We start from the raw sequence: 19748 nt of genomic DNA, 5'->3' as shown, positions 1-19748 counted from the left end.
TTGTCTAACATCTGGCATGCTTTTGAAATATCTTAGATGTGATTCTCTGGAGAGGTTTGAGTTAGTGTGATGGAGATGGGAAAGAAGGAAGAATTATCCTGAGGGAAAATTAAAACATTCCCCATATAAATGTCTTTTTCAGAGCTTGAAGTATGATGGGTAAGTAAATATGGAATTAACTCTGCTTCTTTAAGCCCTTTAGTTATTCCTCAGAGGGAGGCAGGGAGATACATGCAAATTACTTTCAAGCTGCTTTTCTGCACAGTAAACCAAAGTAGTTAGAAGTGACAATGAATTGAGGATTGAAACTTTTGATAGTTACAGGCAGTTTCATTTTGATTTTAAAATCTTTCAAATATGTGACTGAAATAATTCTCTCTTTGAAGCACCTGTTTACCTACCTGTAGGAAACAAATGGCATTCAGCAGTAGAAATGTAGTCTTACTCTTTTGTAATTTATTTTATTAGATGGATTGTGGCTCATTTTCACACAGCCATAGATTTCTCTTCTAAAAAGTGAATTTTTTGAAAATAGCACACCCTACATGTGTTTTGCACATCAGTTGGGTGTGCTGTTACATCAAAAAATGTGTATATCCTGTGATTACACAGTTATGCCATGTAAGGACCAGTATCCAGCTTGTAACATTAGCATTAACATGGATAGAATAGCATAATAGAGTCGGCAGAAAGGACTGTGGCACTGACTTATCCCTTCAGCTAAATCTCAGGAGTGACATGGTAAAGCAGGTAAGAGTCCTGAGTTGAAGACCAGCATGAGAGAATGTGACAGTGTAAACACTGATTTTAAGTACCCGTTGTGTGGGCAAAATATGATGATATTTTGCTTTTTTTATTCCAACCTGTAGATCTAATAAAATATTGTGGAGGAAGTCCTGTTTTCTCACAGCTGTCTGTGTTTGTCATAGACAGTCAGAAAGGGTGATACAGCATTTCATTCTCACTAACACAAGCACAGATCCACAGAAGTCAAATTGGTTTGAGCATATGTTATTGAAAAGAAAGTGTAATGGGAAAAAAAATCATCACAGCACACTAATTCAAGTGCAACCACATGGGAAGAAAAAAAAAAAAAAAGAAACAACACATGGATATATTAGAGTAAATCTTGTTCTTACAAGTTAAAAAGAGCCCGGGGTGAAGCTAACTGCATATGCATTGATTCAGTTGAGAGGGGTCATACAAGCAGCACCTAGGGGCCCCTGGAGTGCACCCAAAATGCCAAGCCTCATTCACTCCTCATGTCATCAACAGTCTCAGCAGGAAGGCAGTGATTTGGCCAATTACCTGTCCTGGAAACATCACAGAAGTGATACGTCCAAGCTTGTCGTAGTGCAACCATCCCCAGCTCTTGCAGCCTGCCTTCACCTGATTGGAAGTGGCCACTTCAGGGACCTCTTCCCCTGAAAGTGGTCTCAACAGGGCTCATTTTCTGACACCAACTTGATTCATCTTACCCTGAAGTGCTTCTTTCAGAAGCAGCATTTCACTGAATTCAGTCATCAGTGTGTACATGATGTTAACAACTCAAATAATCAGGATCTACGAGTACTTTCAGATGTGTGATCTTCTGACTCTTGACTAATTCTCCTATCACGTATGACTAATGAGGGCCAGTTTAAAATGTCAAAAGGTTTTTTGTTTTTATTTTTACTACTTTGTTTCTTATTCGCAGTTGATGGTAATGAACTGACATGCTGTTGACTCACCCCATTTATACAGTCCTGTGGCAGGAGGAAAAGAGTTGCTGCAGCTTAGCTGCTACTATGTAGTTCAGGAAGTCTTAAGTATGCATGAATAAGAGTGATTGTTCCTTCCTGGAAGACAGACATTACTCTTTTTAAGAGTAGGTCTACACTAAATATAATTCAGAGCTACAGTTCTGCAGTACTGGGAACAGTTCTTCAGTACTGGGAGAAGTCTTCTTGTGTATGGCAAAATTTGTACTGGAGCTCCCTAACATGTGGCACCAGGTTTTTCCATTTTCAGTGAAGGAAAGCAAAATCAGGTTGATGGCAACCTTGCTGCCCAGCTCAGGGATGTGCAAGGTGCAAGGAGCAACTTCTACATGCCCCTGAACAGTGATCTGGGGAAACAAGAGTGGCAGCCGCTTGAGCTATGCCATGCAAGCTGGCTCAGCATCATCACATTATCACACAACAGAGCTTAATCCATTATATATCCAAAGGCAGCACTAGCCTGGGAAGGAGCCTGGAGGAGAAGTGCCAGAAATTAAAAGACTGGGGAAAAAAAGCAAAAAAAAAAAAAAAAAAAGAAAAGAAAAAGCATGTAAAAGCATGCATTAAAAAGTAGGCAAGACAAAGTTTGCCATCCGTATTTACACTACCACTACTGACCTCCCCATTAGCTCTTTCAGGTCATTCATTAAATGCATCGAAATTTGTTAAGTGCATGGAAACTATTGATTTTGTCTAATCAAATCATTTCCGTGCACTTCACAGGGACAAATGCTAAGCATGGACTGCGCTGTAAGGCTTGTAAGATGAGCATCCACCACAAGTGTGCAGACAGTACTGGACAACAGCGTTGCATGGGCAAGCTGGTAAGTAAGCAGCCCGGGGCTTCAAGTGCAGTGGGGGGCACACTGCTTTGTGGTCCAGACCCCCTGGCTGGCATTTAGCTGAAAACAACAGTTACATAATCTAAATTGAGCAGAATATTAGAATTAATTCCCATAATTTAAACTATACTTACTGTAGTGGAAATCACTGTGGGGAAAGCTATCAATTAGTCAAAACATTTCAGTGCAGTTTAACGAATGAAAAATTCATCATATTTTGTTCATTGTTTTTTCCATTGTTAGGGCTTGAAGAAAAACCATCTTAAAAAGAAAACTGAAAGATATTTCACAGTGAGACACCACAGAGCTTGCAGAGGCTTGGAGGGGCCCTGCCCTATATGGGACACAGCACCATAACTATGTTATTGGCAAAGGCAGGATACTGTGTTTGAAAAGATTCTAACTTAACTTGGTCACTTTTTATGGGAAAATGATTCAATTAATTACTCCTGGGGGAAAAAAAAACTTAGAAAAATGATAATTTGGCATATAAAAATTATTGGAATATAAAAAACAGGTACACATGTTCACCAAATGATAGAACCTTAGAATATCATGAGTTGGAAGGGACTCATAAGAATCATCAAGTCCAACTCTTAGCCAACACATCACCACTCCAAATCTAACCCCTATGTCTGAGAGCATTGTGTAAGTACTTCTTGAACTCTGACAGCTTGGGGATGTGCCCACTCCCCTGGGCAGCCTGTTCCATGCCCACCACCCTCTGGTGAAGAAACTGTTCCTAACCCCCAACCTGACCCTCCCCTGACCTGGGTATGGTTTGGGTTGCCAGGGCACATTCCTGACTCAGATTCAACTTGCCATCAGCCAGAACCCCCAGGCCCCTTTCTGTGAGGCCTGCCTCTTGTCCCCCAGTGTGTACATATGTCCTGGGCTGCCCCACGACAGATGCAGAATTTGGCACTTGCTGTTGTACAACTTCATGTGGTTGGTAACTGTCCAGTTTGTGTTTCAGATGATTTCAGTTCTGTTGCAAACATGTACCAGCTGAAGGCAAATCTGAACTAAGTATAAACAGCCTTACTATGTTAAATGATTAAAAAAAAAAAAAACAACCAAGCATTGATTTGAAAAAAAAAAAAAAAAAAGAAGTAGGAAACGTACTTCTCCCTGGAAAGATCTTTTCAAGTATATTCAACGATTGCTATTGTTTTTCATAGTCCTGAAGCCAATCTTTATGCATTTAAAGCATAATCACAGTCCTGGTTTGGTGCTTTCTGGTATAGGAAGTTGATCCGTGAAGAGCAGAAGTATCTTACTGCAGGCTTGGGACAAGTCAACTATTAAATCACATTAATTGTTTCACACATTGCCCGATTCCAGCCTCAACTCTTGTGGTGGTCAGTTGACAAAGACAGAAAACAAGAGGCCAAATTTATAGCAGGAAGAATTCCAGCAGAGTCATGGGAGTTTTATGAGTTCATGTGGTGTCTGAATTTAGTTTGGGTCTAAACTGAAGCTGGGGAATCTGGAATTTGTTTCTGTAAGTACAAATTCATCAGCCCCCTTGTTCCTGCTCAACCCATACTGCAGCTCGTTAGTGAAAGAACTAGTTCTACATAATTTTTTAATGCATACTGAATATAAGATACAGAAAATATGCACATCCTCATGAGGCTTTTCCGCTTCTCACTGTGGCTAGAGGGTCTCACAGCCTGCTGAGATCAGAGATCTGAGAGAACTTTTCTGAATCTGTAATGCCTTGATTGGCATTTCCAATGGCTTAGGTGTTAGCACCTTCATCTTAGGTACTCAGCCTTTGCCTGAAGTATTTCCAGTCTGAGGTGGTAAACAGAAAAATAACAAGAAATATTCAATCTTCTAAGAGTTGTTTATGGAGCAATACAGGGCACCATTGTTGGCTATACTGGGTATTCTTCAGTGATGTAGCTTGAGTTGCTACAGTGCATTTCTTTACCATCAGACATTTAGGGGGCATGTGGAGATGACTTGGGGAGTTTTTAGACCTTGCAAGGCAAAAAAAAAAAAAGCAAAAAAAAAAAAAAAACGAGTGGAAACTGTGGTCAGTCAGCAGCAAATTTTAGAATAACCTAAAAAATTGATTCATGGAAACATGGGGAATAATAGATGTATGTTTAGCAAATGCAAAACAGTGGAAATTCACATCACATAAGAAGAAATGGAGAAAGGAATGTAGAGCTTCTCAGAACATCTAATGATTCAGCACTTCTGCTGCAATTAATTAGTGTTGCTTTTGTGTGAGACAAAAGAAAAGAAAGGCTGGAAATGAGCTCCTTCTTTTTCCACACAAATACGGGAAATTACTTTTTTCCAGGATAAAAATTAAATAAAACACTGATCTCTGCACCCCACAGTGATTCAAAAACAGAAGACAAATTTCCAGTTTCACCACACTCTGCAGGAAAAGAGAAAAGAAGCACTGTTATGCCACTAGCCAAAGAGCTGAGGTTATTTCTACAATGTCAATCGTGGCAGCAATGCACTTCACATGTTTTTGCTTTCTCTCCCTCCAGCCAAAGGGATTTCGACGGTACTACAGCTCACCACTTCTCATTCATGAACAGTTTGGCTGCATCAAAGAAGTGATGCCTATTGGTAGGTTCTGATTGCTTTTCCGTTCAGTCTCCCTTTGGCAGTGCTCTGCAACAGCAGCGGCAGACTTCCAGCCATGGTATTTGCCCTCAGCTGCCTTCCAGCTCCTTTCAGTGACTGGATATCCTTCTGCCATCTCAGGAAAGGACCACTTCAAAGATACAAAGCTGGAAGAGGAGAGGGTGTGTTTATTGTGTGTTTCACTCAAAACCCCCTACATGTAACCTCCTAGTAATCATTCTGTTGATAATATTAACTACATGAGCTCAAAGTAAGGAACTTAGGAAGAAACAGTTGAATACTGAAATGAAGGTCTGAGCTGGGAAGAACTACAGAAGAGACAGAGATCACAGCAATGGGATGCATTTAAACTACTGGTCTGGACCTTAAGGGGCTTCATGAGGTTCTTGTTCTTTTTTTCACTCGCCTTTTTTTTTACTTTTCTAATATTTTTCCTTACAGAATGCTTCAGCAGTTTGTCCAGGTATTTAAAAGACTGAATTTTGCTCACTGTAATACTTGAAAAGAAAAATTTATGAAATGGAGAAATTGAGTTGGTCCTGGATAATACTTTTCCCCAGTCAGAAGTAGTCTGAGCAGGCAAACCTGGCGTATGAAAAGATGATTGCCAAAAGTAAATAGTCAGTTTAAAATGGCTTTCTTGAGAACGCTTATTTTGTTGTTTAGAAAAAAGGAAGCCAGTTACATAGATTTCATCTAAGATTCTCTTTCTAAAAACCATCCATCACTGTCATTTTTGTCATAAGTAATTGAAGCATTCTGAGTAATCTCTGACTTAAAAATAAGATGTACTTTGTTCCCATCAAAAGTCAAATTCCCAAGCATTTTTTTTAGTACTTTGCCCAAATTTCTCTCACATACAGTGTTACTAAGATTCTGTATTCTAAGCATCTACTGCCTGGTATGACAAGGGAAGCTGAGGTCTAATGAGGCAGTGTGTATAAAAGGGTTTTATCTGGATCCATGCATGTGAATTGAAGATGTTCAATTCTCTTCCATGGGAGATTACTTTGGGACTAGCTAAGAGAGTGTGGGAGTGAAAATGATCAGCCATGCCAGTGGGGATGGTGGCCTTTTCTGACTTCCCCTAGACTATGCTGGGCAACCTGGAACGCATTTCCAATAGCAAGTATCTTCTCATGAATGCTCCCAGATCCCACTGGGGCTATCAACACCTTCCCAGGAAGGTCGAGGTCATCTTATTTATCCACATTATCCCAGTAACAGCATTGTGAGGGCTACTGGCATGAAGGTGAAAGCCCACACACACCACCCAGATGCTCAGGGAAGATGCAAGTTTTTTCCCATCAAGTATGCAGCATGGAGAGCAATCAAAGAAGTTAGTGGTACAAATAGGCAAGAAACATGGGTTAAAGCCTCATGGTGTGTTAACTCACGCATGCCAATGTAGGCAGCATTGGTAGTGTTTAGGGAAGAAAGACTGCGGGTGAACTGAGATGAGACAATGGCAGGGACTCAGAGAGCCTGTGTGAAGAAAAGTTAATGTGAGCAAAAATACAGCAAAAAGTCGGTAGCAGAAGCCAATTCTGTTAAGTTCTTCAAGTGCTTTTTATCAGGATAGTCCCTCAACTTGTATTCTAAACATGTATCCGAACATGTCAGTACAAGCAGTTGGAGTGGAGCAGGAAACTGGGTAAAAATATCCTTGGGAGACCGATGTATGTTTTACTCCTTCCATTGCAGCCTGTGGCAATAAGGTTGATCCTGTGTATGAAACTCTCCGCTTTGGGACTTCTTTAGCCCAGAAAACCAAGAAGGGAAGTTCTGGAAGTGGGTCTGATTCTCCCAATAGGAACTCTGTAAGTATCCCACATCTTCCTTCCATTTTCTTTGTGGAGAAGCAATACATACTCATTCACAGGAGTTGGTTCTGGAGTTCACAGAACTTGTATTTCAAGCTGTAAAGCAAATACACACAAAAAGAAAACACCATTAAACTAATTCCCAGCTCCCAAGATGAGGCAAGAAAACACTTTATAAACAGTATTTTTTAGACAACTCCTGAGAAAAAGAAAAAAATACAAAATAATTAAAAAAAATACAAATTAATTCTATAGGACTGGAAAAAGAGATAATATTCTTTTCATTTCTTTTGGTCTATATATGTAAAAATGAAAAGAGAACAGAAATATATAACAGTGATGCCAGAATGGACATCCTGCCTGCTGTTAATAGTGTACATTTACCCTTCACACCCTTGACACTGATAAGCTGGAGTACTCAGTTTCTAGATTTAGAAGTCCATTTTATTCTCATGAGAGAAATGTCACAGATTTAAGCTCCTCTTTCCAAACTTCAAATGCTGACAAGTGTTCTTAGCATGTTATAACCTGACAAAGAGATTTTCACTTCCATATTAAAACTTAGCATTTATTCTCATCCATCATGGAAGTCATTTTCTTCAGGACCATGGCAAGAGTAGAGAATGTGGACAAGGGAAGAAGGAGTTCTCTTAGCCCTGTCTGTTGTAAATCTCTGTTTAATTTAACAATACTATTTGACAATTAGTGTAAAGAGAAACGATATTTCAACAGTATTGGTGTCCATGAGGTTAGATTATCTCTTTTAATTTTTACCAAGAGATTCTTGCACATCTCAAAAGGCAGTCACAACAAAATGCACTTCAGACTGGAGCTGACTGTCATGTCTAAAAATTAGACCCATACTATCTGACAATCTTTCCTTCACTCAACTCAGAAAAAAACTTATCACATACAGAAACACTGTAATACTTGGTCTCCAGGCCTCTGTGCAAATACTTACATGTTTAATTTACACTTGAGCTAAAATGTAGTTACGTTTGGTACAGTGTTTTCCTAGAACTTAAAACTATGCTCACTCACATGAGTGAATGGTAACTTCAGGTGGTATAGGTGGTCTCTAAAACAGATATTCATTTCTCGAATGGGAAGAAAACAAATTCACCCAAGAATTGAGTGAAATCTGCATGGGAGTTACTAAAGGACACGTCCTTGATCCACTCTTGTTTGTGCCTTAAAAGCAATTTGGTTATTTCCTTTTTTTTTTAAACCCAAAGTGACCCTACCACCTGTCACATTGTGATTACACTTCTTTCTTTCAATTATTTCATTTACTTGAAACAGAAGTTCTACAAACGCAGTTATTGCTTTCTAAATCAATAAAGCATTATGTTGAATTATGAATGACTACTTAAGCTCAGAAATCATGAATGCTGTGTTTTCCCTAGAGAAGTGATCATAACTAGGTAGGGTGTGGGTGTAGCATGAGAAACGCAGGTTCATTATGGGAATTTCTGCAGGGTATTGAGGCTGAGAGAGAATGTAAAACGTGTCAGCATACAGAAAATAGAAAACACTAGTGAACTGAATAACGAGGCATTTGAAACCACAAATTCCGTTGGTGCAAGCCTGTGGATTAAGTCAAGAACAAAGAACAGGGACAGACCCAACCCTGATCAAAATAATAAGTGCATATTGCTTCACAACTGTGATGTGTGACAAAGGAGCAGACACTGGCCAGTGGCCAGAGCAGGGGGTGATAAAAAATGCCCTTAAAGCCCAGGTAAAAATGCACCAGAACATGCAAGCTGTCAGTGCCTGTGCAGTTAATAACACACAGGGACTAAAATTCTTTCCCAGTGGTCTCTCTTCTCACTTATGTGCTGCTCTGCTCCTCTCAAAACAGAAACAGTACTGCAGCTGTGAGGCTCACAGCATCATCAAGAATTTGCAGCTCAATCATGCCCCAACCCTGGCAGCTGGGGAGTGCTTCAGGGTTTCTGCCACAGGACTAAACCAGGGACACCAGGGGCTCGCTGACACCTAGGTTCCTACTGCACCTCACAAGTGTGTCCAAGTCATGAGATGGTTAACTCAGGCACAGAGCAGTATAGCAGTACCTGCCAAGAATAGTTAACAGCAAAGGCAACAAGCCCAGGAGCCATGCCCTGCCTCTACAACTTCCAGGACTAAAGCTCAAGTCTGCCCAGAGTATAGATACCATCTTGCTCTTATCTAGCTGAGGTATTTTTAATATGACTGTGCAGTGTGGATGCAACCACTGTGATTTTCAGCCTGGATTCTGCATTTCCCGTAAAAGAAAGTAGCCATATGTTCCAGATTTACTACCTACTGCTTCGTTCAGAATGTACTTCTGCAACCTACATTTATACAGAAAGTCACTTGAGGTGATGTAAATGTGATTCCATTTCTTATTAGTCTTCTCAAAAGTAGCTTTGTACCTCTACCATTTCAATTAGACTCTCAATACTTCTTGACTGAAAAGATCTTAAATGTAAGTGGTGTTATTTCAGGAAGTTTTGGATGAGTTATACGCTGAAGAGACTGTTATTGCACATCCCATATGCAGTAGTACCCCAAAAAAGTACAAAGATAATCAGTCATTTTGATGCTAGTTCATGGAGTCTGAGGAGCATGCCACAGCAGTGGGTTAAAAAATAGTTGGCACTTTGTATTTCACCAAAGATGGTCTTTCTCTCCCCCACCCAGCAACTAGCAGTCCACAGTTATGCTCTACTCCGACTCGTTATCATTTCTATCACAGTCCCTTCTCATCCACAGGTGACCCTCTTGTACAAGGTGCAATACATGCATGACCTTTTCCTAAGGGTGAAGTCTAAAAACAGTGCATGGTAGAAAATAAAGTAGAAGGCTGTGAAAATAGCAAGGGAGACATGGTAATCACAGGATACCTGAGGCATAAATCTACTGTTAACTTTGTCATTCATCAGTATACATGCAGTGATAAGTAGCGATCAAACAAAATTCCTAAGAAATATACTGAATTGGTATTTTCTAAAATAAATGTTTTGTTGTCAACACTAATGGAAGGAAAAAAAATCATAAAAAAATAATGAAAAGCAATTCAGATTTTGCACTCCCCACACAAAGGCAGTGGATCTACAGCGGCAGAGATCTACAAAACACCAGATAGAGGTATGTCTTTAGTATAATTATAGAGTGTCATGAAATAATTAAGTTAAATCTTTCCATCTGTCTTAAAGTCCTGTTAACAAGAAATAAACCTTAGGAGCATATAAGGTCTTAAAGTTGTTAATATTGGAAACGGTGACCTAATCTGCAGTTTAAAGTTCTGTTTGTTTGTTTGTTTGTTTGTATGGTGATGTTTATCCAAAAGAAGTGGTAGGTGGGAAGTTCAGAAAGAGAAGCTCTGTGAGGTTAGATTCGGACAGAGCTGTTTGGACTGGCTCCTGGTTCCTGTCAGGCTATACATGGAGAAGCCAACTACCCAGCTGAGGAATCCAGTGCCTTACGCAGAGTGTATTTGAGAGGCTTGTCATCCCATGTTTTCCTGTGTCCTAGAACAATGGGTCTCTAATCATGACTGACATTAATATGGTATGCATAAGAAATCATAGTAATTCTAACAATAATATTTGGGCTTCATTTGTCCCTAACTATACCAGCCAGATGAGTATTTAAAAAGAAATCGAAGGCAGATATTTAAAGGCTGACTTCACGACTTCACTACACACCATCTCCTTTTTTTTTCACAGAATGTTAACGGAATTAAAATCACACTTCTCTTACAGTTATTTTACCGAATAAATGTGTTTTGGGTTAATAATATAATACAGTATAATATAGTATAGAATAATATAATATAATATAATATAATATAATATAATATAATATAATATAATATAATATAATATAATATAATATGATAATGTTATTCAGTAGTTTCAACTAATGGCCAGTCTTACCTGTAGTCAGCTATTTAGAAAATCTTCATAATCTCCAAGTTCTCCAAGCTTCTGTTCTATATAGACAGTCATACTGTTTAACACAGTCAATTATTCCTTTACTTTCACTTCACTTTACACTGCAGAAATGTTTTGTACTGAACAGAGAAAATTTTCTCTGGAGTCCTTTTGTGCTTTTATTGCTCCCTATAAAGTAGGGTATTTGCTGTGCATCACCAGACAGTGCTTTCGGTAGACCCATCAGGCTGACTTGCTTTGCTCTGATAGCATCCAAAGTGCTACATTCCCCAAAGGCTCGTGAGAGGTTTTATTTCACCTTGTTGCTCACTTTCCCTGGCTTTTCCCATCTCATTTGTTCTCTTTGTCCCTGCAGACAGCTGATCTGGCTGAAGTTCCTGAGGAGGCCGATAGCAGCCTTGACATAAGCAGGAAACGCAGCAACAGTGGTGAGTGCTGCTAGGCCAGGATGGCATTTCACATGTGTTGGCCTTCTGTAGAGCCCATTTCTGGATTTGGAAGGGGGAGATGGGTGGGGCAACAAGCTAATTTGGGGAATGCTTTTCTGAATGTCAGCTGAGCTCCAAGCCACTGGTTTCCATAATTTGTTCTGTCCAGACCTGACACTGAACCAGGCTCACGTCTATTCCTTATCTCCCATGCTTCATGACTCTAGACTAGTCACCTTAAAGTTTCAGCTCCACATTGGCAAAAAGTTTCAGCTCCACATTGGCAAAGTGAAACAAAAATAAGACTTTTTTTTCTCTTTCCGTATATCTGACTTGTCTACATGCCTCTATATACCATAATCTCTTTGGTATAGGAAATGAATCATATAGTATCCATATGTCTGTAAAATATACATCACAATGAATCCTGATTATAATTGCAACTTCTCAGTACAGCTACAGAATGTGCCCTCATCTTATTAATAGCCAGCTCCTTTGTCTGCTTTTCAGAGAGTAGTGCTTCTACAGCATTGGCATGATAGGATTTTTAAGACCAGAGCTGAGTGATGAAATCTCAGCTACTGTGGGATGGTGTACATGACCTTCCTTTTGAATTCAGTCGTGGCAAGAGAAGCAATAAGTACAAAGTGGGTTGGAGCATTTTTAGTAAAACTTCAGGCCCAAAACATCAGTGACTTCTCTAGCACAAGGCTACTTTGGTAAATTTCACATGAGATGGACATGACAAAAGCAAATCACAAGGAGCATAGCTTTTTCCTTGTGCTCCTTCCATACAGATGACAATTAATGTGGGTGAGATGCCAGGTTTAGCTGTTCATTGCACTTTCATGCTGTCTCCATCTTATTCCTTTCTTTCCAAGTGTTTCTATCACTTCTCCTCACTGTGTTCAGTCATTTTCTCCCTTTCATTTTGTGAACATCCCATCAATGTTATCTTTTCTCCTGACAATTTATTTAGCTTTTCCATCTCACCAGTGTGTGTTGATCTGACTTGGCTGAAGATAAAGAATTAAGCCTACTTCCCATTTTTAAATCCTGCCCACCTGAGATTAATTTGGCCTTGTCTGAGTTTCCTGATAACTTTTTTTCATTGTCGAACAGCAGTTTAATTTCTGAAACCAAAAGAAACTTTTTTGCTGTGAGATCTGCCTTCTCTGAATGCACTAAGAGGCAATCAAGGAACTTACTCAAAGAGATTAGTTTAAAAACCCAGCATGTGTCAAACCTCCAAATAACTTCCGCGGCACATTAACGATTCCTTTGATCAGCACTGGCTTTTTACAATCCATCCTTCAGAGGCTCACACCATAAATTATGCATCAGTCACTCCAAAAATTTCCCCTTGGTAGATTTTTAATAAACTGCCCTCACTGTTTGCACAAGCTGTGGAAATGGTAAAATCCTTTTCAGACTTTTCAGACTGTCAAAATCTCTGGCTTTTTCTGTTTTTTTATTTATTTATTTTTTCTCCTTTGCTGCTAGGGCAAGCAAATATGAAAGGAGATGGATTTATGTTTTGTAGAGACATGAACAACAGAGCTGTATGGCTTTCGGACTCCAGTGCCTCCTAGAAATACCCAGAGACCATGAACTAAACATAGATTAAAAATTTAACAAAGTAAATTCAAAATGTTGCTGCAGGGTGATTCACCGTTCTTTTTTCCTCTGTTGTCCACTGCCTCTTTAGCAGGCAGTTCCACATTAGTACCTTGATGAATCAGGTTCATTACAGTTATTTTTGTTCCAAAAAAAAACAAATCTTAATTCTGCAAACAAGATTTTAGGAACATGCACATTTGAGCCTCTGTTTAATGAGAAGAAACAGAAAGAACTCAGTACATGGAATCAGTCCTATAGGTATATGACAGGAACTTCAGGGGATGATGGTTAATTTCAGGCCCTGGCACACAGACTATCCGGAAAACCTTGCTGGTTTTCAGTTCTAAGATGACATACCTAATCACCAGCCCTTAAGCCTCCTCTAAGTCAATCATACTTCTTCGCTGCTGCGAATTGCCATCTGTATCGGAAGCCCCCCAGGCCAAATTGTATTTTAAGTATGTACAATCCTGTTATCAACAAGGATTTCAGCAAATGTGGGACCCTCACTTCGCAAAGCCAGTTTTGGTGAGCATGTCTGTGCATTCACAAGGATATGTGTATCACATGCCAACCTCATGAAGTTCGACACGGCCACGTGCAAGGTCCTGCATCTGCATCAGGGAAATCCCAAACACGTATACAAGTTGGGTGGAGAATGGCTTGAGAACAGCCCTGAGGAGAAGAATTTGGGAGTGTCAATTGATGACAGATTCAACATGAGCTGGCAGCGTGCTCGTGCAGCCCCAAAGGACAATGGGTTACATCAAGAGAAGCATGAGACCTCACCTGGAGTATTGCATCCAGTTCCAGTAGGACCTCTCTACACAGATGCCAGTTATAGGCATATCCCTATGCTAGAGAATACTGCAAAGTGCTTTTTTTCTTCAAGTTTTCCCTTCTGGTGCTGGTGACAGTGTGCAGAGTCAGTGTCCCTCTACCACAGGTCTTGGTGAAGACCGCACAGTGAGGCCTCCAGGTCAGCCACAATCAAACCACCTGGAGACAATCTGGGGCAGTTTTCAGACTAAATGCCACAAGCGTCAACTCATATACAGACTTCATATTCACACATTAGACTTCATGACTTTAAAATTGTCTTACGTTTTATTAGAGCATATGTGGTTTTGCATGCATATGGCTGTGTGTCCCTTTGTAGGAAATCTTTCTCACTTATGGTGTGTCTATTCATTTTATCTATCACCTCCTTTACAAGAAAAACAGTACATTTTTTCAAGATGTAAGTACAACTGCCTATTCTCAAGGAGCCTTACTATTTAACTCATGAAACCCCTTCAAAAACTTTGCCTGGTTGTCATTGTCAATCTAAAATAGCCACAGTAACAGTTTCTTGGAAGAAAGATGAGAATGTGGAAAAGCAGAGAGAGAAGGGAATTCAGACATTTAGTGATTCCCTGCCCTCTTCTTTTCTCTGAATACATGAAACCGTATCACAGAGAAATATAAAGAAAATACAATCCAACAATCATCCTTCTACTTACTACTGTTTTGGAGATTTCCAAATTCTTGTTAGAGACTGCAAAACCCAGCTTCTGCTTAAAACAGCTGCAGAGGTAAATGGATGGAGGAGACACTGATGGTTCTAGCTGCTAAATGACTCCAGATATTAAAATCATATTCAGACTTTTTCAGAAGCATAAAACACCAAGCAATTGTTAAAATGTAAAAGGGGATTCAATCAATTGAATAAAGCTAGTGTGGTCTTTCTAGGGAGATGACTGAGGACAGATATCTGTCACGTTGCAAAGCAATTATGAATAGAAAGTGACTGATTAGTACTAATTGGGTCGATTATAAGCTGTGATTCTTGTTTTATTAGATGAGTTTCTGATTTAGTAACTTAGAAACACATTTTCAAACATACAGGCCTGTGTCTTAGACAACCCATCTTGTCTTTAAAGTTTCTAGTATTCCTATGAGATCAGATGGAGAGGGAGGGCAGAGCCAGTAGAGAGGCAGAGGTTGCTGTAGAGAAAGCGAAAAGAAGTCCACCAAACATGTAGTGGATTCAGGAAGAGAAGAAGGGGTCAAGGCTGCAAAATTCTCTCAATAATGTTTACATACAACCTGATGGTTTTGCAGTTGTTTTCAAATGGAAATTCTTCTGGTCCTAAACATGAAAACAGAGCACCAAATGTGAAGAAAAGGCTTCAGGACTTTAAATAGTAGTGCAATTGCAAGACTTAAGTTCTTTGCTGTAACTATGTAGTCATCTGATCAAAATCAGTTATTTAGTAAACTCTTCAGGATGGAAATAGTTTTGAGCCATGAGCCAAGTTCAGTGGAATACCTGGTTTTGTTGAGGGGGTAAAAAGGTTCAGAGGCAACAAGGGATCAAAGAAAGTAAGGGGGAAGAGTATAACAAAACTAAGCTGACCATGCTGAAGTGAAGAGCCTTAACCTATTCTAAAATGTCATGTGTTTGCTTTATTCCAGTGTTTACATATTCTGAAAACGGCACAGAACACTTTGGAGAAGAACCAAAAAGTATACATTCCCCGGTAAGGGTAAAAAATTTCTGAGAATGCAGTGAGGATGGGAAGACATGTATAAGACTGGGGAAAACCTTTAGCTGTTAAATCATAGTGGGACCACTGGGGGCACTATCTGGGGCAAACATTACCTGTCTGTTGCATAATTGTTCAATTTCTGGGCCCTTGGCAATGTTTGGAAGCAATATACAGGACTGGATGGCTCATTGGTTGACCCATAATGGACTTTTTTATGTTCCTATGCTTATTGTAATTTGATGTTATGAACACAAAATATCCAGTGTGGAAGCCATGTCATTACAACAGAATAGCAGTAACATAAAAATCACAGAACTGATGCAATTTGGAAAATTACCTGGGATTTGGTTAAGGTTTGTTTGTTTTTTCCTGCAGATTTTCAGTTGAGGAGAGGGAAAAGAATAGCCAGTCTTCTCTGCACTAAACCTAGTACAAATAACTTTCTGTTAGAAAAGTATTTTTTCCTCTCTATTCTTTGGACTTCTTGACTGTAAACGTTGAGTTCATCCATAATGAGTCCTGTATATTAGACACATTTTATAATGCCAGAAGTACACTGCTGGGCTTGCAACATTCATCTGTTAAGGAGCAAAAGGCAAGTGTGCTTGTATGGGCTCAGCCAAAAAACACTGTTCAGATTTCTGCCAGAAAATTGATCTTGGGATTCAAGGATTCATACTTCTCTGTGAAGACATTTGCTACCTTAGTCACTCACGTTGTATCTGGGCAATAGTACTCCAAGATGTGAAAGCAATGAGATTCTGGCTCATCTCTTGGAAGAACAGACTTTGTTTCCTCACTGTAACAAAGTGAACAAAATTCCTGGGTTTTCCAATGTCAATAAGCTACAGATATGGGACCATATGTTACACCTCATTTCTAAAACTCTGACAGACATATTTACATCTTCTCTTATCTTTTTTTTTTTTCTTTCTTAAAGGGACCATTTTATAAAAGCACGTTACAAATGAACACCTATGTTGCCTTGTACAAATTTGTACCACAAGAAAATGAAGATTTGGAGATGAGGTAAAGCCCCAGAATATTTCTTAGTTGATTTAATGCATGCAAACTAAGGCTCATATTGCTATATATGACTTGAAGGGGAGGGAAAAAAGATTTGACATGTTTTCTAGACATTTTTTAATAAAAATACTTGTGGATTCAAAACTGTTCTTATAGAAACAGTGACCTTTTTTTGGCAAGGACACAACAGATAAAAGGATTAAGACACTTAGGTAATTCTAGGAGCAAGAGGGCTTTCCACTAGAAAGTATTCAGTTTTCAGTTGCTTTGTTATTTTCCAACATAAATTTTCAACTAGGAATCCCTCACCAGCTGTCATACTAATGCTGAACATTTTGCTAGTCCTGTTTGATTTTTCCCTCCCATTCAGATTATGTACGAGAAAAAAGAATGATATCCAGCTGCTGGATGGCATTTTTTCCACACTAGAAAGGTACATTCTGAGTTTTGCAAACTGGACTTGTTAATTATTAGTTTTTAACACTTCCTGCCACGGTTCTGCATCAGTTGCTAGCATTGCAGGGTCTAATCCAAACCCACTGAAGTATAAGGGCATCTTTTCTTTGAGTGCAATAGGCTTGACTCATGCCGTTCACATTTTGCAGGGCCTTGCTACAGCTGTTGACTTTAAATGTGCCAGTTCTCTCCAAGACATTCTCTACATGATAATAATCATGCACTTGACACAAAATTTAAGGAATTGCAAGAGAAATGCCTCCATTGTTAGCATCTCCTTTTTGGTGTTCCCAGCTGCACCTTCTCATTGCTCTGGAAAGAATGGGTGGGATATAAGACAGAAATGACAAGTTTCCCTACCATTCTGTTTTGCTAGCATTTTCGGATCATTATTTTAGACATGGCAGCTCTTCAAAAATAACCACAGGGTATGGTGACCTTTAGTGCTACTTTCCAGACATTCTGCTTGAGGGATCCCACTTTGTATCCTGATCATTTATGGGCATATTTCAGCTTGAGCAGTTGAGCGAGGAACTCTTGAGACACACCTACACTGGCTTCCTCATCCAGACACAGAAAAAACAGAAAATACCTCATCCTCCAAAATTCCCCTGTCCTTCCTATGGAAGGCCAAAGCAACCTACAGCCTACAACCTTGTCAGTTGTTACTGACAGGCTCTTTCCATGGAGACACAAGCCAGATTTTGGAATGGTGTCACTATTGTATTGTCACATTATTATAGCGTCATCATGGCAAGAAATTTAGTAATACGTGGATTAACACAGTTTCAAAAGTGATGCCAAATAGCTAGCAATGCACTTCAGTGTCTTCAGGGCAGGATTAAGGTCATTTGGATGAATTTTCATTCAATAAAGTTGAGTTTCTGGAGATGGCTTTAGCACAGCAGTATTGTCAAGGCTTTACACATGCTGTCCTGGGAACCCAAGACAGGGATCAGCTGTACACTAATCATCCTAACAGAAAGAAGAGAACTAGCAGAGAAAGGAGGTGAGCTGGACGGAAGACTTAAGGGAGATTTCTGGAGATCTCAGCTCAGATCTGAGGGCATGCAATAGATAGCAGATTGCTGATTTCAGCAGCAATTAGTGTTTGACACAACTTTGATTTCTTCTTCAGCAGCAGAAGTGGTCAGCCTTGTTTGCTAGAGCTCTGGCTTCAGTGACAAGTTCCAGTAACAAGCTTATTCTAAGAGATGACCATATCTTACAATGCCTAAAGCAATTTCTGGAGAAAAGCACTCTGGGTTTCAGATACTGCATTGATAAGCATCTGTCTTGGCACCACTGAAATACAGAGCACTGGTGTAAAGCAGAGTACATGTCTGGGGCTGCAATGCAGAGAAAAAAAATAGGGTAAGACCAGAGAGCCATTTCAACAAGCAGTAAACATCAAGCAGGATGCCCCCTATCAGGGGTTTTGCAGCCTGAAGTCTAAGGCAGGAAAAGTAATATAGGTTCACCTTGGATTTCTGTTAATGAATCCTTTTGGGAGATTAGAGACATCTATGTTCTCCCTGCACTAAAAAATATCAGCTAGATTTGCAGGTCTTGCATGTAAAATCTCAGTACATCCACTGATGTAGAAGACTTTAGGTTCAGTTACCTTCTTCCTCTGATAACCTGAAATTTATTTTCTTCTAAGTTTTTTTTCTAGTCACCAGACTGGAAGCTGTTTAGAAGATAGATTTCCCTTAATCTTTCATGTTAAAGATGTTCCTCCTTTCGGTGTCAGGGTGCCACTAATATTACAGCTTGTTCACTTTGAAGTGACACGTTGGGCTCCTTCAAAACCCAAGTATCTTATATTAAATATTAACTGGACTCAGATGTCCCTTCCTATGAAAGAAATCTTTTACCATGAGGGTACAAAGTCATCCTTTTACTTTAGCTTCCTTTCTCACTGCAAGAACATTCAAGTATTCCAAACACAATGGAACAGTTTTCCAAGGAGGGAAAATCCTACTCAATTTCCTTGATAGCACCTTTGAAACCTAAAAATACAGGTTCAAACCTCACCGTGTTAGAGGAAAGACTAAATTCCTGTTTCTACATTTGTCAGCAGTAGTGATAACTGTTGGGCAAGTAGACAAAAGAAGCCCTCCAACTGGACAATGCATATCTTCTACGTGTGTTCTGCCAGAGCCCATTAAATTCTCTTTTTATTATATGTTCCCAATGTGTTGTCAGGCTCTTGTGCTGATAGCTCAGTGATAAAAGGAGACTGACATGATATGCAAGGAAAGCTAAATAATTAGGGGTCAACCATTAATTTTACTGAGATCAAAGAGATGCCTCTTATCAAGCAGACAGATTTCTGAGGTTAATCCATTTGCAAATGGGCTGCCACTTACGTTCTACAACACAGTGCTATTATAATTACGCAACAACAGTGATGAAGTGCCAACAATGGGGGAACAAAGTCAAATAACCATTCAACTACCTGTACAAAATCAGCTCGGTATGTTTCACTATTAGCATTTCCAGCCAAATTATTCTCTGCTTTGGAACTAGTCAGCTGGATGCTGATACTTAGCAATTACAACCCTGCACTGTGCATTACAGAGGTAAATATGTCCCATTCAAAAAAAAAGAAAAGACATTCCTGGGCAGAATTATATCCCTGCTGACTAATTGCCTTTGTCAGTTAAATAGAACCATTTTCCTGCTGCCTTCCGTCTGCA

General features: G+C 39.5%; 1 protein-coding gene across 1 annotated transcript in view; it reads left to right on the top strand.

Moving 5' to 3' along the window:
- Positions 1-19748, top strand: part of STAC (SH3 and cysteine rich domain) — a 69319-nt gene that overhangs the window by 39437 nt on the left and 10134 nt on the right. The window contains exons 3-8 of the mRNA XM_065753386.1: positions 2484-2584; positions 5119-5200; positions 6923-7038; positions 11341-11413; positions 15491-15555; positions 16505-16593. Of these exons, the coding sequence (XP_065609458.1) occupies positions 2484-2584; positions 5119-5200; positions 6923-7038; positions 11341-11413; positions 15491-15555; positions 16505-16593 (526 nt within the window). The remainder of the gene's footprint in view (positions 1-2483; positions 2585-5118; positions 5201-6922; positions 7039-11340; positions 11414-15490; positions 15556-16504; positions 16594-19748) is intronic.

Source organism: Cyrtonyx montezumae, unplaced genomic scaffold, assembly GCF_038088225.1.
Source record: "Cyrtonyx montezumae isolate F1298 unplaced genomic scaffold, pur_monq_1.0 scaffold_8, whole genome shotgun sequence".
Lineage (NCBI taxonomy): Eukaryota > Metazoa > Chordata > Aves > Galliformes > Odontophoridae > Cyrtonyx > Cyrtonyx montezumae.
The sequence above is the reverse complement of the archived record's forward strand: the minus strand, read 5'-3'. Positions and strand labels throughout refer to the sequence as shown.